The 17,177-nt window shown below is 34.5% G+C and overlaps 1 protein-coding gene across 1 annotated transcript; it reads left to right on the top strand.

The window, feature by feature from the left end:
- Nucleotides 1-614: 614 nt before the first annotated feature.
- Nucleotides 615-12,622, top strand: LOC142355839 (uncharacterized; the record flags this gene model as incomplete). The annotated part of the gene is made up of 4 exons (XM_075407878.1): nt 615-699; nt 8,473-8,686; nt 8,990-9,084; nt 12,400-12,622. Coding segments are annotated over 4 exons (617 nt in total), but the record flags the coding sequence as incomplete, so codon positions are not given.
- Between the last annotated feature and the right edge of the window lie 4,555 nt (nt 12,623-17,177).

Below are 17,177 nucleotides of genomic sequence, written 5' to 3' on the forward strand. Positions count from 1 at the left end.
GTCTTGTGACGTTACTTGTTAAGCATGAGAATTGTCACCAATTGGGGCAGTCAAAAATGAAAAATGAATTTTTTTTGAATTTGAATACTCGGTAAAATATGAATTTAGTCGGGCTGAGGAGAAAATGCTTCTGACATCATTTCACGTAAATATTCTTCATCGGTCAGTTTCTAAACTTTTTGCTATTAGAAGAGGGATTTAATTCTGCTTTTCTCACGTTTTGTGCAAAGTTGCTTCTATCTTCTCCCTATGCACCTTTTTTGTCTAGAAATTGTCTTAGTTTTTCTCCCAATTTTTAAATGCTGTCGGAAGTATTGTAAACGTATGTCTCTTTTTTTAATGACTAGTACAACAAATTAGTACTGCGAGTTCATGGATCCGTTTTCATTGACATAGTCATTGTCGTCTTATAGCTATCTCAATTAAATCAACTGGGAGGAAACATGTGGGAACGATATCTTAATTTTAGACTTATTGTGGTGCAAACGTATCCTAGAATTATGTTGGCATGTATCCTACGGGATGTTTTCATTATTAGAAAAACAATTAATTAAATTTTATCAATGAGCTGCAGAACGAGTTCTCTCAAGATGTCCTGCTCTGAATTGTTTCAGAACTGGCCTCGCTTTGCATACCACAGTTGACTACCCGGATAGATCTGTAACAACCGGTTCACGATTCTACTTTAGTGAATCCAAGGTAATTTAATACATATCATACAATGGTTCCACGTTATAATTGGATTATTTTAACTCAGACAAGTTCTGATGTCTTGATTGCTGAATGTAAAGAGACAGCTGAAGACTTTGATATTTTTGTATTTTAATATGAATACATTCAGTCTAAAAACTTTCATTTCAATGAGCGAAAATTGAAAAGGTGCCAGATAGGTTCTAAAGTCTCATCTCAGTAAAAATACGCAGGTTATGGTCGTCCAATAATTGTAGCTTTTCACTTTAACAAGTTTTTCTTATAGAAATTAAGCGCAATTTTTAACTAAGATAGTTAAAGTGATAGCAACGAACTGATTAATTCCTGGATTTAGTTGTCAAACAGACTACCGAAAAATATAAATTATGGTACCAAAAAGCTACGTACCGCATAATCTCTGCTTTTAAAGCATGATTCGTGCTTCATAAGCATAATTTGCGCGTAGGCGTGGAAAAAGGTGAAATTTAATTGTGTTTAGAGAAATTTCTTTCTCATTTTCTCCGCTTCAACTGAAAAGTTTGTTAAACTGCTTCGTTGTTTGCCGAGTTATTACGTTACAAGATGTCGGATTTTAATGGACGAAAAAAATGATCAACTTGAAATCAAGATCCAGCGCAGTATCCAGTGCAAAATTTGAACGCTTACTAAAATGTACATACACACAAAACTTATCGCGCGATTTTTAGAAACAAATTGTAGACACCAAAATTGCTTTGTTTTCCGTGAAAAACTGGGCTCTGAAAAGCAAATAACGTATTTGAAAAATGAGATGTCTTAATAGAATGTCCCAATTTTAGAATCGCTGTTTTTTTGAGTAATCTAAGAAATTTTTCTGATTAACTGAACGCTAATTTCCACCAGTTAATTTATTATGTTTAAACCACTTCCACTTCTACTGTTGCTAATTTTTTATTTAACAGGAATATATTTTTTATAACCTTGATTATCCTAATAAAAGAGGCCAGCTTGTTGCAGCTGAGGTTAATAAAAAGCAAACATTCTAGGGTAAATTAATTAGGAGAGATGGATAACCAAAATTCAATGCTTTATTGTTATCAAAACCAAAATGATTTTTTCGAGCTTATCAACATATTAAGGAACTATAGCTTTTGAACGAAATAATTATTGTAAACTTGTGCGCTTTTTTAATTCAAAGTGTTCGCTTGACGTTTTTACTCTAAAGAAAATTTGGACTTCGTGAGTGACTTTTTTCACACTTTAATTGTTCGTTTATTAGTGGATCTGAGTAGCTCTCCTCTTTCTTGAATCAGATTAGTTGGTTAGTGAAATTGTGAGCGGAATGAAATCAATGCTTTGTCGCTGAGTGGTTAAGAAGTCCTGCTGCAAACCTAGAGGTCTGGATTCGAATCACAATGGGTAAGTTTGTTTGCCCATAAAACATTTTGACGCTCTCTCTAATTTCTATTGACTCCATCTGTTCTTCGATAGCAATTCATCTGATTTTAGTCGGTTTATGTTTAGTGCGTTAATATCATACATGCACTGAAATCCAAACTCAAACTCAGCCAGCTTCACTATTACTAATCAGATTTACGACTTAACTAGTATTCGTCAAACCCAAATACATAACTAGTATTCGTCAGATTTTCTGCGACTGGTTTGCGTCAAATTCATTTGTTAATACAGATTATTCGACATTTTTAATAATACAGATTAATCGACAATTTTGAATATTTTATAACGCCAAAGTTGCACTGAAAAAATTGAAGTTATGGAATACTGTTCTTTTTTTGTCCACAACTTTATCTACACCCAATCAAAGATGCCATCCTGAATTGTAAAACCCCGTGACTAATAGCTCAAATAGAGCTTTAAAAAATTACCGAAAAAATTAATTGAAATTTGCAATTTTGGTCTAACTAATAGTGCCTATTAAAGTGCAAATGTTTCTTGAGCTTAAAATTATTTTTTACTGTGCCTTGTGTCTTTTTTCTGTAAATTTTAATGATTGTACAGTTTAACTTCGACTTGTTGGATTAGCTTTGATATTTTCAAGTCCATTTTTCTGAGGAGTAAAGTTCTCAACTAAGTGAAGCTTCGCCAAAGTAGAGAGTTTTATCCTTCACTGGCTGCACCGTAGCCGAATACATTTTGAACATTGGCATTTTTGAAGCCAATTAAGTTTAAATCATTCTTCATCAATTGCTCTCAAACGAAGTTTTAAGCAATTATATTAGTCCTGTTGATCTTTTGTATGCGATTTTTGGCTTGACCGATTTTCCGTTTGACCCATTTGATTTTTCGTCCTCAAAAACGGGATGAACAGGTAGCAGGTAGCGTACAGAGGGCATTAAGTGCTGTTAGAGCCCTTCAGGTCAGTAGTGTCCAAGTATGCGATTAGCAGAAACTGTTTAGGAGACTTATACTTATGGTGTGAAGGGCGGTTCTTAGAGGTTGACCCCCACATCACCCCCCACATCAGCCTCCCCCCATTGCACACCCCTGCGCATCGTTCAGTCCGTAGGTGCCCTGTGCAGCAACCCCCCCCCCCCCACAGTTGCCCCCGCCCCACTGTCACTGTTGCCTTCATCAGCACCCCCTCACGTCTCTTCTATTAAGATTAAGATAAAGCTAGCCTCACTAAGACGTAACTAGCTACTGACAAAGCCGACCGCTCGCTGGTAGTTTGAGAGCAGTTCACCATTTATGTTTCTGTTGTCTCTCGTATCTCAGTTTTTAATGTGTGCTTGCTATTCACTGTCGCCCAGGTTTTTTTACTTCATTTTTTTTTCAATACTATTTGGACTCGCCTATAAGTTTGATAATTTCTTAGAGCAGCAGATTGAAGCTATGCATTTTGATAGCTGGAGTATATTGCTACATTTGCTAGACCGAGATTTCTTGATCGTCTTTTATGGTTTGAGTTCTTAATCAAAATTCAAGCAAAATTGTGATTGTTCGACTTTGAATTATTTTGATACTCTGTGCGAACCAATTGTGTTCATTTCATCAAAGCTGAACAATTAAATGTCGGGAGTAACATAGAATAAATTAATGAAACGGTAATCCAGAGGATCATACGGTGCAGAAAAACCGTTACTGCAAAAACATAATAACCAGACACTTTTGAAACCGCTGAAACGAACTGCTTGTTGTAATTACGGTGTCATTGGTAGTAGAGCAGCCGTTATGCCACTTAAAATAGTATAATGGGTTATAGGTGGCTTGTTTGGATTAAAAACGAGGCTACTTGTTCTCTTCGACGATCCAACCATCTGGAATTGAAATATCGTTTAGCGTTAGCTTTCAATCACCTAGCTCATTGGGTGATTTCAAAGACTTTGTGTTGAAGTTGCTTGTCCCCTGTCACTGAGTGACAAGATTGAAATTTTATTTGAGCGGGGACCCTTTGAGAAAACAACTAAAACATCACGAGTTTTTTTTTTCCTGAAGCAAGAAACAGATCCTAAGTGCAATGATTGAAACAGATTGACCTTGTCTGTTGAATGCAACCAAAGGGCCATCAGAAACGTAACATCTGTTGCCATGTAAAACTGCTACCCTGGTAAGTATTTTCTTAAAAGTTAAAGACAATCCACACAGATTTTTTTAGCAAGGAGCACAAATGACCATCCCGTTTGATAACATTATATTCGTGTTAACCAAATTTACGCTTTTCTGCCGCTTATAAAGCGTAACCAGCTTTCAAAGCCGCATTTGATTTTGAGTTATATTGCAAGCTTGAAGTTATAGTCACATTGAAAGCAGCTGGTTTGCCAGCTTTCCATGAAGAAAAAACATCTAGTGGGCGCCAACTGCTTTCGAGTATCAAAAGTAAAAAAAAACTACTGGGTTTATGTTTGTTTACGAGCAAGCAACGCAAGTACAGTCACGGATTTTTCCGTGTCACTATTTTGTGGCCTCTGCCATGCAAGCCAAGGGAAGATTTTTAAAAATAATTGGGTTATAAAAGCCAAAACAATTGATAAAAATTATTACCATAAAAACAATGTTCCAGCACATTGTGAAATAGTCGCAATAAGAGATTTAAATGAAGGGAAAATGTGGCATACATAACTATCGACCTGAATTTACACTCTCGTATTTGCTCACATGCCACAATGGAGAAATATTCCTTTTTGGTTTGGCTGTGTAGTTCGTTGGTAGAAATGAGATTTTAGCATTAGATGAAAAAGATAAATTTAAGAGATGAGAGTAAATTAATTGCAACAGCAGAAATGTTTTAATGTTTTTTATAGTTTTTAACTATCATAATTGAGTGCAATTTTTTCTGAATTATAAACAACCAGCCAGACTCATTGGTTACTGCCGTTTCAAAGCAACATGTACATCATCTGCGCTCAATTAACACAAAGAAAAACTATACGAAATGATGGAACCACTTGGTTCCCCCAATTTTTGTAGTTTTGCAGATTTTGTTCTGTAAGACTAAAAGTCTAAAAAACTGTTCATTCGTCGGAATCACAGAAAATCAAATAACAATGTTACAATGCACGAATTTTCCCGGATGTAAGAATTGTGAAACACCTGCAAAATTATTCCATTTTCTGAAATCATTTGGATGGAAATTTCTAAAGTTAGCAAGTGAACCGTGTTTTTAGAGAGAGGCTATCGGAAAGAGCTATGCTTTCTGGGGGCAAGAAAATTTATATATTGGTCTTACAGTGTTGAAAAAAGTTGGGATCACTATGCCCATTAGAATTGTAACACATTATCGCAATTGACAGTAGCCTATTAATTTCATTATTATGTGGGATTCGGTTAAAAGTGTCAACAAAATCTTATTTGTTCGCTCCCTCAATTAAAATAGCCTGAATAGAGAAGTATTTTTCCTCTTTTCTTTAAGTTTGTTCAAAATTGATCCATACGTTGTTTTGAATTGCGTTATTCCTTGTTTTTGCAAATACCCGGCACTTTAATGGCATTATTTTTTTTAAAAATTAAAATTCTGGATTGAAAATGGTCTTCCGATACTACTATTTATGTCTTAAAAACAAGTCTATAATCATAAGTTAGCTTTCCTCTTCAAGTTGTAAAAAAGAAAACTGACAACCGCAATATACACTATTGTATGAAGAAGCTATATACACCACGAAAAAATTCCTCAAACAACAAAATAACTAAGATTTTATGTTCAAATCAGTTCTTCAGTGAGGTTTTGCTTTCTGAACGTCTATTAATTGGTTTGTATAGCTTTCATGCAGGTTATTCACGTTTGTATGCGTGCTCAGCGTCTTGATTTTAAGTTTATTTTTCTGTTTACTTTTGTCCATGCAAACCCGACATTGCGTAGCTTAGCAAACTGGCAAACATTGAAAAAAATAAAGCATTTGAGCCCTCTTTTCTGGTTATTATTTTTTTAAACATGTAAAATACTCAGACTATAACCCTAAGGTTAGATATCTACATGCTCTAAAATGTTAAATAAATTAATCAGCATTGTTATTAATATAATAATCTTCAAATTGTGGCTGTTCGTTTTCATGGGTAAAATAGGATTTGAAGGCTCCTGTTTGTCTATTAACGGGTACTTTCTTGTGTTGATTGAGCAAAAACCCGGTTAAAACATTTTTAAAGCAAGTTTTACTGTTAAAAGTTCTTATTGAAGAGGGCAATTTGTTCCTTTTTTGAACGCTTTTCAAGATTAAGGATTTGTTACTCCACTTCGTTTTCGTTTTCTTTTTTAAAATAATTTGATTTGTTCTCTTGTTCTGTCTAGCGTTATGGCGACTAGAAAACATTTTAAAGTTTTCGGATGTTTCCCATTGTCTTATGTCTGTTTGTAGCTTCATTAGGCTAACTTTTGAGTTAAACAATTCGGCTGGCAGGATACGATCCTTAATGAGAAGATGGATACAATCCTTAATGGAGTGGTCAAATTTTTGACGAAAATAAAAAACTTTTATCCCCCAGTTAATTTGCCTGTTTATGCGGTTTATGTTTTTCACTGTAAGAGTTTGAAGGAATACTCCACTGAAAGAAAGATGAGAGAGTATAACTGACTTTAAAACATCAATTCTTACTTTCAAAAGTATTTGTTTTCTTACATGATACAAAGAACGAATTGCATTAGCCATTTTGCTTAAAACTGATTTAAGTTGAATTTCAAAGGTTAGGTTTGAATCAATTTGTACTCGCAGATAACGACAAGCATGAGCTGATTTGATAACTTCGCGTTTAAAAGAAAACTCTGGATGCGAATTAGTATGATTTGTAAAGAATAACATCTCTGTTTTATCGGCATTTAAAGTGAGTTGATTCTCTGTCATGTATTTGTCTGTTTGTTCTAATATTTTTTCAATTTTTTGGGGAATATTTTCATTACGGTCAAATTCGCATCTAATACTAGTGTCATCCGCAAATTGAACAATATCATCTTCACCTTCCTGCTTTTCAGAAAAATTGTTGACATAACAGAAAAATACAAGGTCCTAACACAGTTCCTTGTGGAACACCATGGTTAATAGTTTTTTTATCTGATAAGTCAATACCCAGTTTTACGAATTGTGTTCGATTTTCGAAACAAGATTTGAGAAGTAAAATTGTCGATTGAGAGAGGTTTAAATTTTCAGCTTTCTTGAGGAAAATCTCATGTGAAATTGATATGAAAGCTTTTGCAAGATCTAAGAACACAGCACCTGTGTCGTTGTTATCTTCCATATTTACTCTTACTTTTTCAATAAAATAAAGCACAGCATCAGTAGACGACTTTCGAGATTATAAACCGAATTGTTTTTTGTTCAAGAGCGCAAATTTTCCAAGATATTTTACTAACTGGTTAAGTATGGAAAAAGTGAAAAAAAATCACTCTTAAAATTTTTACGCATTTTTCACGCCTTAGAGCATGCTTACCTTGCACGAATCAGCCTTTAAAAGCAGAAATTAGGCTACTTGTATTTGTTTTTGGTACCTTAGTATATCGCTTATTCATGCATATACTTTGTCTGTGTTGTGTGGACATACATCTTGAAGAGCACAAATTACTGTGTACAGTTTTTTTTTAGATCATCGTGTTACTACGCTCGCATAACAGTTTTGATGCAATAAGAAACGTGGTATGATAATAAAGCTGTTGAAGAATCATCCTAACATTGTTCCCACATGATCTGAAAATAATCAACATGCTAAGGCTCTTGGTGTCGATAGATCGATAGATTTTGCCCTTGAAAATTTTTCAAAGCGGTTTTTCGGTAATGAAACTGATTGCTCAAATTTTTACCCTTTCATCAAGTCTTGAAGGACTTGAACTCATGTCATGGTTTGCAGGTTTTCTCTAGTATACAAAATGAAGCGTCGCACAAATTTGTATCAGCTAAATGTATTCATTTGCAAAAATCTTTGAAAAAACCAAGCCGAGATGTGGTGAGTTTTAGCGCTACCGTTGTCATTCGAATATTTAGAAAGAGGTTTTATAAGCTGTGCTAGTATTCGTATTTTGCCTTTCTTTTCAATTTTGACAGCAAAGATGTGTAAACATTTTTTCCGAAAAAATAGACATTTTGATTCCGTTTGAGCTGATTTAACCCAGAAACGTCGGTGCAAAAATTTTGAAATGATTTTCTATGGTTGATAAAAGTCTATGATCTCGAATATAGTATCTCACGTCGTAATATAAAGAAGTTATATAAAGAGAATTTAATTATGACTGATAAGCCTAAATTGCTATCCGAAAAATTTTTATTTGAGATTACAATCATTTTTATGCGCTTTTGGGCATGCTTTCTAAAAAAAAACATACAACCCCATATGTAGGCCAGTGTTGTATACTTTTTCCTTCAGGCAGCAGGGGTGTTTTCTGGACTGAGCTCCTCACCTACCATACCTTCAGTAGCCAACACGGATGGAGTTTACATAGCAGACTTGGGCAACTATCTTGCTGCGAGACAATACTTCGACCCCGACTGCAGTCCATTCAACAACTGTACTGTGTCCTTCCAAATTGTGTCGACTGGACTGCTCGAATCCTACTTTGAGATCGCAGCTAACACTGCTAGTACGTAGACGAATTAATTCTGGTTCAGGTATTTATGTTTTCAAAATGGTACTAGCAATGCGTGAAATTGGCGTGTCGAGCATTGTGACTCCAACACCCTCATGATATTGGCCTGGGGGTTATTTTTTACTCGGTCCTTGGTGGTCTAGAGGGTAAAAACACATAGACAGCAACTTTTTTATCAACCTCAGAGAATATGAATCGAGTGTGTTTGCAGATAGTAGTCTATTCACAGCTGCAGTTCCCTCTTCATACTCCACTGGCTAATAAAAGGCTGATCTAGTCCATGCTTTCATGTTACAGAAGAGTACCGTCTGTTCTTGGTGAACCAGATTGATTACGAGGTGCTTTGTGAACTGCAAGCGTGGACAAGCAGCACCTACACATTCAACATGCAGGTTAGCAACATTTAAGAAAGCCCGGGCCGAGTTTTCACCCTTGATCCACCTCTAAATGGCGGCTGTAGAATTTTATGCACCACCAGTATTTGCGCAGTTCTTCTGACGCTCATGTTGAAAATTGAGAATATGGACTAATTAAAATATTTAGAAAGAGGTTGCAATAATCTGATAGCTGCACAGTTGTAAAGATTGGAGCAAATAACTCAATTTTCTTCGCTTTCTTTTAGAAATTCTAGTCGGCCTTCTGTTGTGTCGAATATTAAAGTATTTGGTTTGGTGACTTGTAAAAGAGCCGAAGTGAAAAGAGCCGATTAAAAGAGAGCCGAAAATTTGGTGACTTGTAAGAGAGCCGAAAATTTGGTGACTTGTAAGAGAGCCGAAGTGAAAAGAGCCGATTGAAAGAGAGCCGAAAATTTATTTAAATTATTAGTCGATAAATTCAGATATATTATGCAGCCCATTATTTTGCCTTCTGAGATGAGACTACCAAATTCTCAACCAATCATTATGTAGTATATAAGAATAGAAATTTTAATATTTTCTAGTAAAAGAAACTGAAAGCTAATTAGTAAATAATTATCTTGCGATTATCGCGGGTCATGGCCCATGGCCATGCCTCAGCGGCTTATGGGACTTGATATGAAACTATCACAACCGAACATGAGACCAATTAACCCACTGAAAAACTTTTCTTGGTAATCAACTAACAATTTAGGGTAATTAAAGTCAACTTTTTGCTTTTTTGCCCCCTTTCAAATCAAGTCAGGTTTCGGCGCTTTCTAACGACGGCTCTCTTGCACGGATACGTGCAAGAGGTGACGTTCAACTATGCCGACGTAATACTATGTCGATTATAAGAGTGCGGAAAATTTATTCAAACAAAATGGTGGGTAAAATAGTGAAGCGTCTCAGCCAATAAAATAATTGACCACAAGAACTTAACCACTTTCTCAGCCTATTACGTAGCAACCTGCTAATAAAAAATGCTAAAACTTGTTGAATCGCGCAGGGTGGGCTGCAAAAATTTAGAAGTTGAAGGATACCGATTTAGAAAGAATAAATCAGTGCAATCAAAAATTTACTGGAAATGCGTTGAAAATGAATGTTTCTCCACGGTTACAACTAATTTTGCAATTAACTAGCCTGGTTAATTTGCCAACAAATCATAATCATCCTGCTAAGGAAAGTGAAGCAAAACGAGATGCACTTAAGCAAAAAATTATTCAAACGGTTCAGAAAGATCCTACAAAAAATATTGCTGAATTTTGTGAAAACATTAATGAAGATGTTCCCGAAAACGATGAAAAGACTATTCCACGATTTGACCATATACGCCAAACGTTGTTTTACCGCCGCAAAAGTCAACTACCGTCAATACCCAATCGAGTTTCGGATATTAACTTTACCGGTTCATGGAACAAAACAACAACCGGAAAACAATTTTTTTTTGGCGAAAAGTGACTTGTTCGGTATTGTTATTTTTTCTACGATGTTTTTTATCGAAAACTTGACAGAATGTGAAACAAATCTCAGTGTTGGTACTTTTAGAAGTGCACCTGTACCGTTCAAGCAAATTTATACTACATTTGGCGAGTTCAACAGACGAAGAGTTTCTTTATTTTTTGCTTTCTTGAAAAATAAGGACTCAACGAGTTACCGTTATGTTTTGCAAGTAATTGCGGAAAAAGCTATCAGTCTTGGTAAAGTTCTTCGGCCGAAAATTTTTTCGTGCGATTATGGGAAAGGTTTTATAAAAGCCTTGACTGAAGATTTTCCGGATTCAAATTTATGTGGTTGTCATTTTCGTTATAGTCAGGCATTATTCAGAAAGTTTCAATAATTTAATATGGCGGGAGATTACATAAGCAACCCAAGTTTATCAAAAATTTTTCGCTGATTATTCTTTGCCTTATATTCCATTTGGTTTGGTTCGGACAAATTATCAACGAATCAAATATGACAGAAGGACCCTTTTGCTGATCGGAATATACACTGGTTTATCAATTTTTTTAGATTATTTCGAAAAAACCTGGCTTGATGGACATTTTCCTAGAAAAATGTAGAACTTGTTTAACAGATCAGAATCTTTGGCAACTACCAATGCTTGTGAGGCATGGAACAACAGGTGGAATCGAAAAATTGGTCAAAACTATCCTAATTTTCGGGTAGCTGTCAGAAAATTGAATTCAGAAGAAAAAATAGCTAAATTATCGCTCAAATCATATCTGAGAGAAGAGGAGCCACCTCGTCAAAGAGCCAAACACAAACGAAAACAGTCCCAATTTCGAGCTTTAAAAAATTCTTACGACTGTGGGAATAGAGCTCTTGAAAATTATTGGGGAACTCTGTGTGAACTTATGGATGATTATTAAAAATAAAAATTTTCGGCACTCTTGAAATAAAATTTCTTTTCGGCACTCTTGAAATCTTTTTTGTGTTTCGGCACTCTTATACTTCGGCATAGTATTACGTCGGCATAGTTGTACGTAATCCGTGCAAGAGAGCCGACGATATAAAGAACCGACGTTAGATGGCGACGAAACCTGAATTTAAGTAAAAAGAGCCGAATGCAAAAAGTTGCCTTTAATTACCCTAAATTGTTAGTTGATTACCAAGAAAAGTACGTAAGTGGGTTAATTGGTCCTATGTTCGGTTGTGATAGTTTCATATCAAGTCCCATAAGACGCTAAGGCATGGCCATTGCCCGCTATAATTTGAAGATAAATATTTATTAATTCCCTTTCAGTTTCTTTCACTAGAAAATATTAAAATTTCATTTCTCAAATACTCCTTTGTGATTGGCTGAGAACTTGGTAGTCTCATTTCAGAAGGCAATTTAATTGGCTGCAAAATTTATCGACCAATAATTAAAATAAATTTTCGGCTCTTTCTATCGACTCTTTCAACTTCGGCTCTCTTACAAGTCGCCCTCTTGCACGTAGCTTCTTCGTTTATCTTAATTCCTCTTTGAATTGATTGAATAGTATAGTTATTAGCTGCTGTATCGTAAACTGTTCCATCTCGTTCCATTAGGTAAATAAAAGAATTATCTAAGGGTAATCGTGGTTGTGGTTGTCATTTAATTAGAACTGTGTACCGAATACGCATCAGTAGCATGTCTGTGAATAGTTTTTTAACTTGCTAATTATCAGCACAATGAATTTGGTCGTGAAGTTTTTTCCGTGCTACGGATGGGAATGAATTGTTGTCATAAAATTTGTATTTGCAATGGTACGAGGTGAAAGTGGAAGTTATAGATGGTTATAAGGTATTTGCAAGGGAGAATGATAATTAATAATTTGCCCGTTTCAGATAGTGGGCATTGATGATACTGGTCTACAGACTACCAACTCTATTAGTCTCTACATGGCTCTCACAGACCACAACGAGTATGACCCAGTCATAGACGCTACGCACGTCTTCAGTCTGAATGAGAACTCTGCTTTCGGAACCAACGTCGGATCCCAAATGGTCTGCCAGAGTCTCTACGAGTGCTACGCAGACACAATTGAGTACGAACCCTTACTTACTACACGTAGTATCAACCGCGCACGATATATTTTCTTTACAACCGTCCCCAATTGACAACTTATTTAAATCTTATTTACAAGCACTCCCAATTTATCTTCTTACAACTGAATATCATCTGTTTTCTGAAATTTCAATATGGCATACGTTTTCTCTGAAAGATTACTAACCGCAAGTTGATAATTTTCACTTCATTACAGCCAGAAGCTGCAAGTTCTAAAATATCAATTATTTACAGTGAACATATTTTCTATAGCCGTGAATCATTGCAGAGGCTTTTTTTGATCTCATTACTTTTTTACCGCCTGAAGAGGAGTATTGGTTAAAAAAAATGTAATGCAGAGTTTTGACCTGAACGCAATAGTTAAGAAAGTGAGGCGCACTGCCATTTTTTCCCTAGTATTTTCAAATCAAGTTTTTAAAGTAAACTGTTTTGACCTTCTTTTTTAACCTCCAACTTCAGTCAGTTGAATTACCAGTCTTTGATTGCTTTCGAACGAAATTTGAAGTATTTAGTGTAAACATGTGTGCCTTTTCTGGCAACATTTTTACGATTTTACTTTTGGATTTACTTTTTCACGCTTGCCTTTTTTATTCAAGTGATTTGAATTGCGCGCATGCATTAATTAAGGCTGTTGCTAAAATGAAACCGATTGTGAGCGATGATTGTATATAGCAGGCGTAGCGTAGTGGTTAATGTCCGCGACACTCAAATACATTCCCAGACACCATACATTTTTTTTCTCTACGACCCTTTTTAAATTGCTTGCCTCGCCAGTCGTTCGAGAGGAATTCGTCCGATGCTAATCGGTTTATGTCTTTTTTATCATTGAAAAGTTTTATTTATCAGTTTTTCAGTGGAAAGACTTGAAAAACTAAAAGAAGAATTCTGTCAGTGATATAAAAAACATAAACCGTCCATTGCTGACAATTTGAGTTCTTGCAGAAATAAAGCATTTTTTTCAGTAATGGTGAAAAAAAATTGTTTAATGATCATTTCGAATAGCATAACTATAGCATAACTAACTACAAATATTTCCAATAGAATGAACTAATGGAAATTATTCGTGAGTTTTGTTAAACGTTTAATATTTGTTAGTTTTACTGTTGATAGAACTTTCATTTGTGTTTCAATTTCTTTAGCAGTTTTTAAATGTTTTAGATGTTTTTGTTTTGTTCTCTAAAAAAAGAATTAAAGTGGCCTTTGAGTGAAGTATTGGGTTTTTTTAATCTATATTTAGCTGTCTGATCGGTAATTATACACTTTATAACCGCTGCTTTTTGCAGTAATCCTTTTCAGTCCATGTGGTTTTTCTATTTAATTGCTCTTGAACGAAGTTTGAGGGAATTATTGTGAGTGCTTCTTTTGTTTTTGTTTGAAATGTTCCTTAACGGTATTCGAGATTTAGTTCTAGGGCTTTGTCTGATTAATTTAGTGATTTTTGCACTAAATTTTTGAACTGCCTTTTTTTCCCTAGGGAAGATTGCTTCGCCATCTCTTAATTAAATTGCCCTCTCTGTTGTTTGAGAGCAATTCAACTGATGTTCTTCGATTTTCGTTGGTTTTGTTCAAAAAATGGGATTTATTTTAGTAGAAGAGTTTTCTAACTGCCACTAGGCCTAGTTTTATCTATCAATTAAAACTTAATTGATCGGTTTGCAAATAAACCTTAATTTTTGATTTTATTGTTTAATACTAGTTTTTATTTCCAATCATTTATTAATTGGGCTCAAATGAGGTTTATTACATTTAAATTAATAGTGTTTCTCTTTCGTACCGCAATTCTTCTGAGTACTATTTTTATTTTTCGACTGTTTTTGTGATTTCATTTAAAAAAATTTGTTTTAGATGATTTCATTTAAAAAAATTTAATTCTGGTTTTGTGCAATTAGCACTCCAATAAAATACCCGATGCCCCCTAGGCAATCCCTATCCTGATGAAGCTCTTTCTAATGAATCACCTGTATTGTCATTTGAGATCAGTTTGTCCGACATCAGTCTGTTTTGTATGAAGTTTTTTTCTATCAGACCGATCCGAGATATTTTTGACCTCTAATTTTGATGCATTTTTCTCAATGTTTGTCGCTTATTATATATTTCATTTTTGCTGTTTTTTGCTGTTAAAAAGTTTTTTTGCCTTCTGCTACATTTTGTTTTCCTGCTTTTTTTCTTAAGTGGGTTTGCGTTAGATTCATTACTGGTGAAAACAGACATTTTAATTTAGTTCAAACTCTCCCTTGTTTTACACCGTTGGTTTTCAATTATTGAAACTTCAGCTACACTTAAATTATTCCGTCAGTGTTGTCCACGGACACTTTTGTGGACAATACTAACGATACAAAATGGTCTAAACTGACAGAATTCTGTCAGTAGATTTGACAGAGCATGAAAAAGCGATTCTACATTTTGTAAATCTAAAGTGCTTTTTTAAACGTGATAATGTGTGGAATACACTTACATGTTAAATCGATGGCTATATGCCTAAATAACCCTTCTCCTATGATTATGAACAATTTAGGTATTCAGGGGCGTATAAATATGATCTCAACAAAAAAGTTCAAAATCATAATTGCATTGAGCCCAAATATAGCGCTTTTGAATTAGGAGCAAATTTTGGTTGCCTAGTACTTGATTTAAAAAATGAAAACAAAATCGACTTCAATTAGCTTAGAAATGATAAAAACTATTAATAAAAAATATTAAAATGCTATTTAATCGTCTATTCTTTTGGTTTTTACAAACATTTGTCTATCTAACATTCCTTCCATCCGAGTCTATATACATTGCATCCATGTAATTTTTTCTCAATAATTTTTCCCATGCACCTCAAAATTTGCACAATGTTTTCAAAATAATTCATTATTCGCAAACAACTCTCCAAAATAAGTCTCCGAAAGTTAAAGCTAGTTTGGGTGGAATTTGTGAAATAAATAACTGCAATTGAGTTATTGACGTTCTCACTAGTGTCAGTTGTTATCATTTCAGCTAATATTTCTAATTCTAAACAAAAACTGGGAAAATGCTCTTTGCCGAAACCCGAAACCTTTTTTTAAATTTTTTTTAATATGTGGGGAAGTTTATAAAATTATATACATTCCCTTTATCAGAAAAAAAAGAGGACAATTTCCGAAACTATTATTTGCACAAATTTCCCCCAATTTATTTTACAAGCCTAACTGGATTCAACTTCAAGTGAAAACTGAGAGAATGCTCTTTTCCGAAACCCAAAGACATTTTCAATAGATGACGGGAATTTTGTGAGATTAATTACCTCACCGATAATAAGAAAGAAATGCGGATACATCTGAAGTTATTTAGTTGACTGATTGATTCGATCATTTGCTTGACTAGTTTTTCTACGAAATTTGTTGATCTAATTTTGTCTAATTTTAAACTTAAAAACAATGTTTTTGATTTTTCGCAAATAACGCTTTTGTACTTTTCTTTTTGCTTTTTCAAACGTTACAATGAAGGTCAGATTTATACTGTGTTTTTTCAAATTACCTCAGCTTATTATATATTTTTTTATTGTATCCCAACTCTGTGCGTGTGTTTGCGTGTGTGTGTTCGTTTGAATTTACTGAGCTGGCTACAGAGGTAATTCAAGAGCATTGTGTGCTAAAAGTGCTGGGCAGTTTTAAATTCATTGTAAAGGGTCTTCTGAAGTTTTGAGTCCTAATTCCGCAGCTTTCTCAGTTTAGATTTTTGCGTGCAAATGTCGTTTTATTGACTTCTCTTTGATTCTACTTTCACTTCTGAATCTAAATGTGTAATTTGAAATCCATTCGAAGTTAATTAAGTTTACCCAAGTTTGATAATGATTTTGTTACCTTAAAGACATTACTCTTTGAGATTTAGGTTGAAAAGGGCATGGATGTTGATTTCTGAATTTTACGTTTTGTGTGGTAAAATTACTTGTTTGCTTGTTGAAGTGGTCTTTTTTCTGCGTGTCGTTTCTGTTGTTCTAATGTTCCGTCTAGTGAAATTAAGAAGTTTGATTGCACTGATTTTTAACCGTTTTTTTTTGTATTCACATGTTTGCTTTTTTAAAACTCTGTTGAAGCTAATCAACGAAATTTTAACTAGTTTCTTTATAGTTTGAAAATAGTCTATCTCTGCTTCAATCGGCAGACAAAGTACGCCACGAATTGGGATATGCGGGGTCAGAACATTATGTGACAATCCGCATTAGCGAGCCTCCCTGTTTTAAAGTCCATATAGATCTAAAACAAAACATTTTTGCGGCTATGCATTAATAAACTGGCGGAAGTTTTCCTTGAATCAAATCGAAAATTTGTATACATAGGTTTAAGATCTGATAAAGAAAAGCTTGCGAAATGGAAGATACCTTGTGTTAAGATAATCGAGATTTACATCAAAAATTGGAATTTGAAATGCTTGTCATTTCATTTGTTAGTCTTTTTAAATATTTTGTAGACATGACATTATGGCTTTGTTTTTTTTGTCACCATTTTGCAAGACTGAATTGATTTTTGCCTCTTCACGCAAACACACTTGAAACTCACTTGAAACTCACACACACTTGAAACACACGCAAACA

The sequence above is a fragment of the Convolutriloba macropyga genome, unplaced genomic scaffold, assembly GCF_964194025.1.
Source record: "Convolutriloba macropyga unplaced genomic scaffold, txConMacr16.3 SCAFFOLD_5206, whole genome shotgun sequence".
Taxonomy (NCBI): Eukaryota; Metazoa; Xenacoelomorpha; order Acoela; family Convolutidae; genus Convolutriloba; species Convolutriloba macropyga.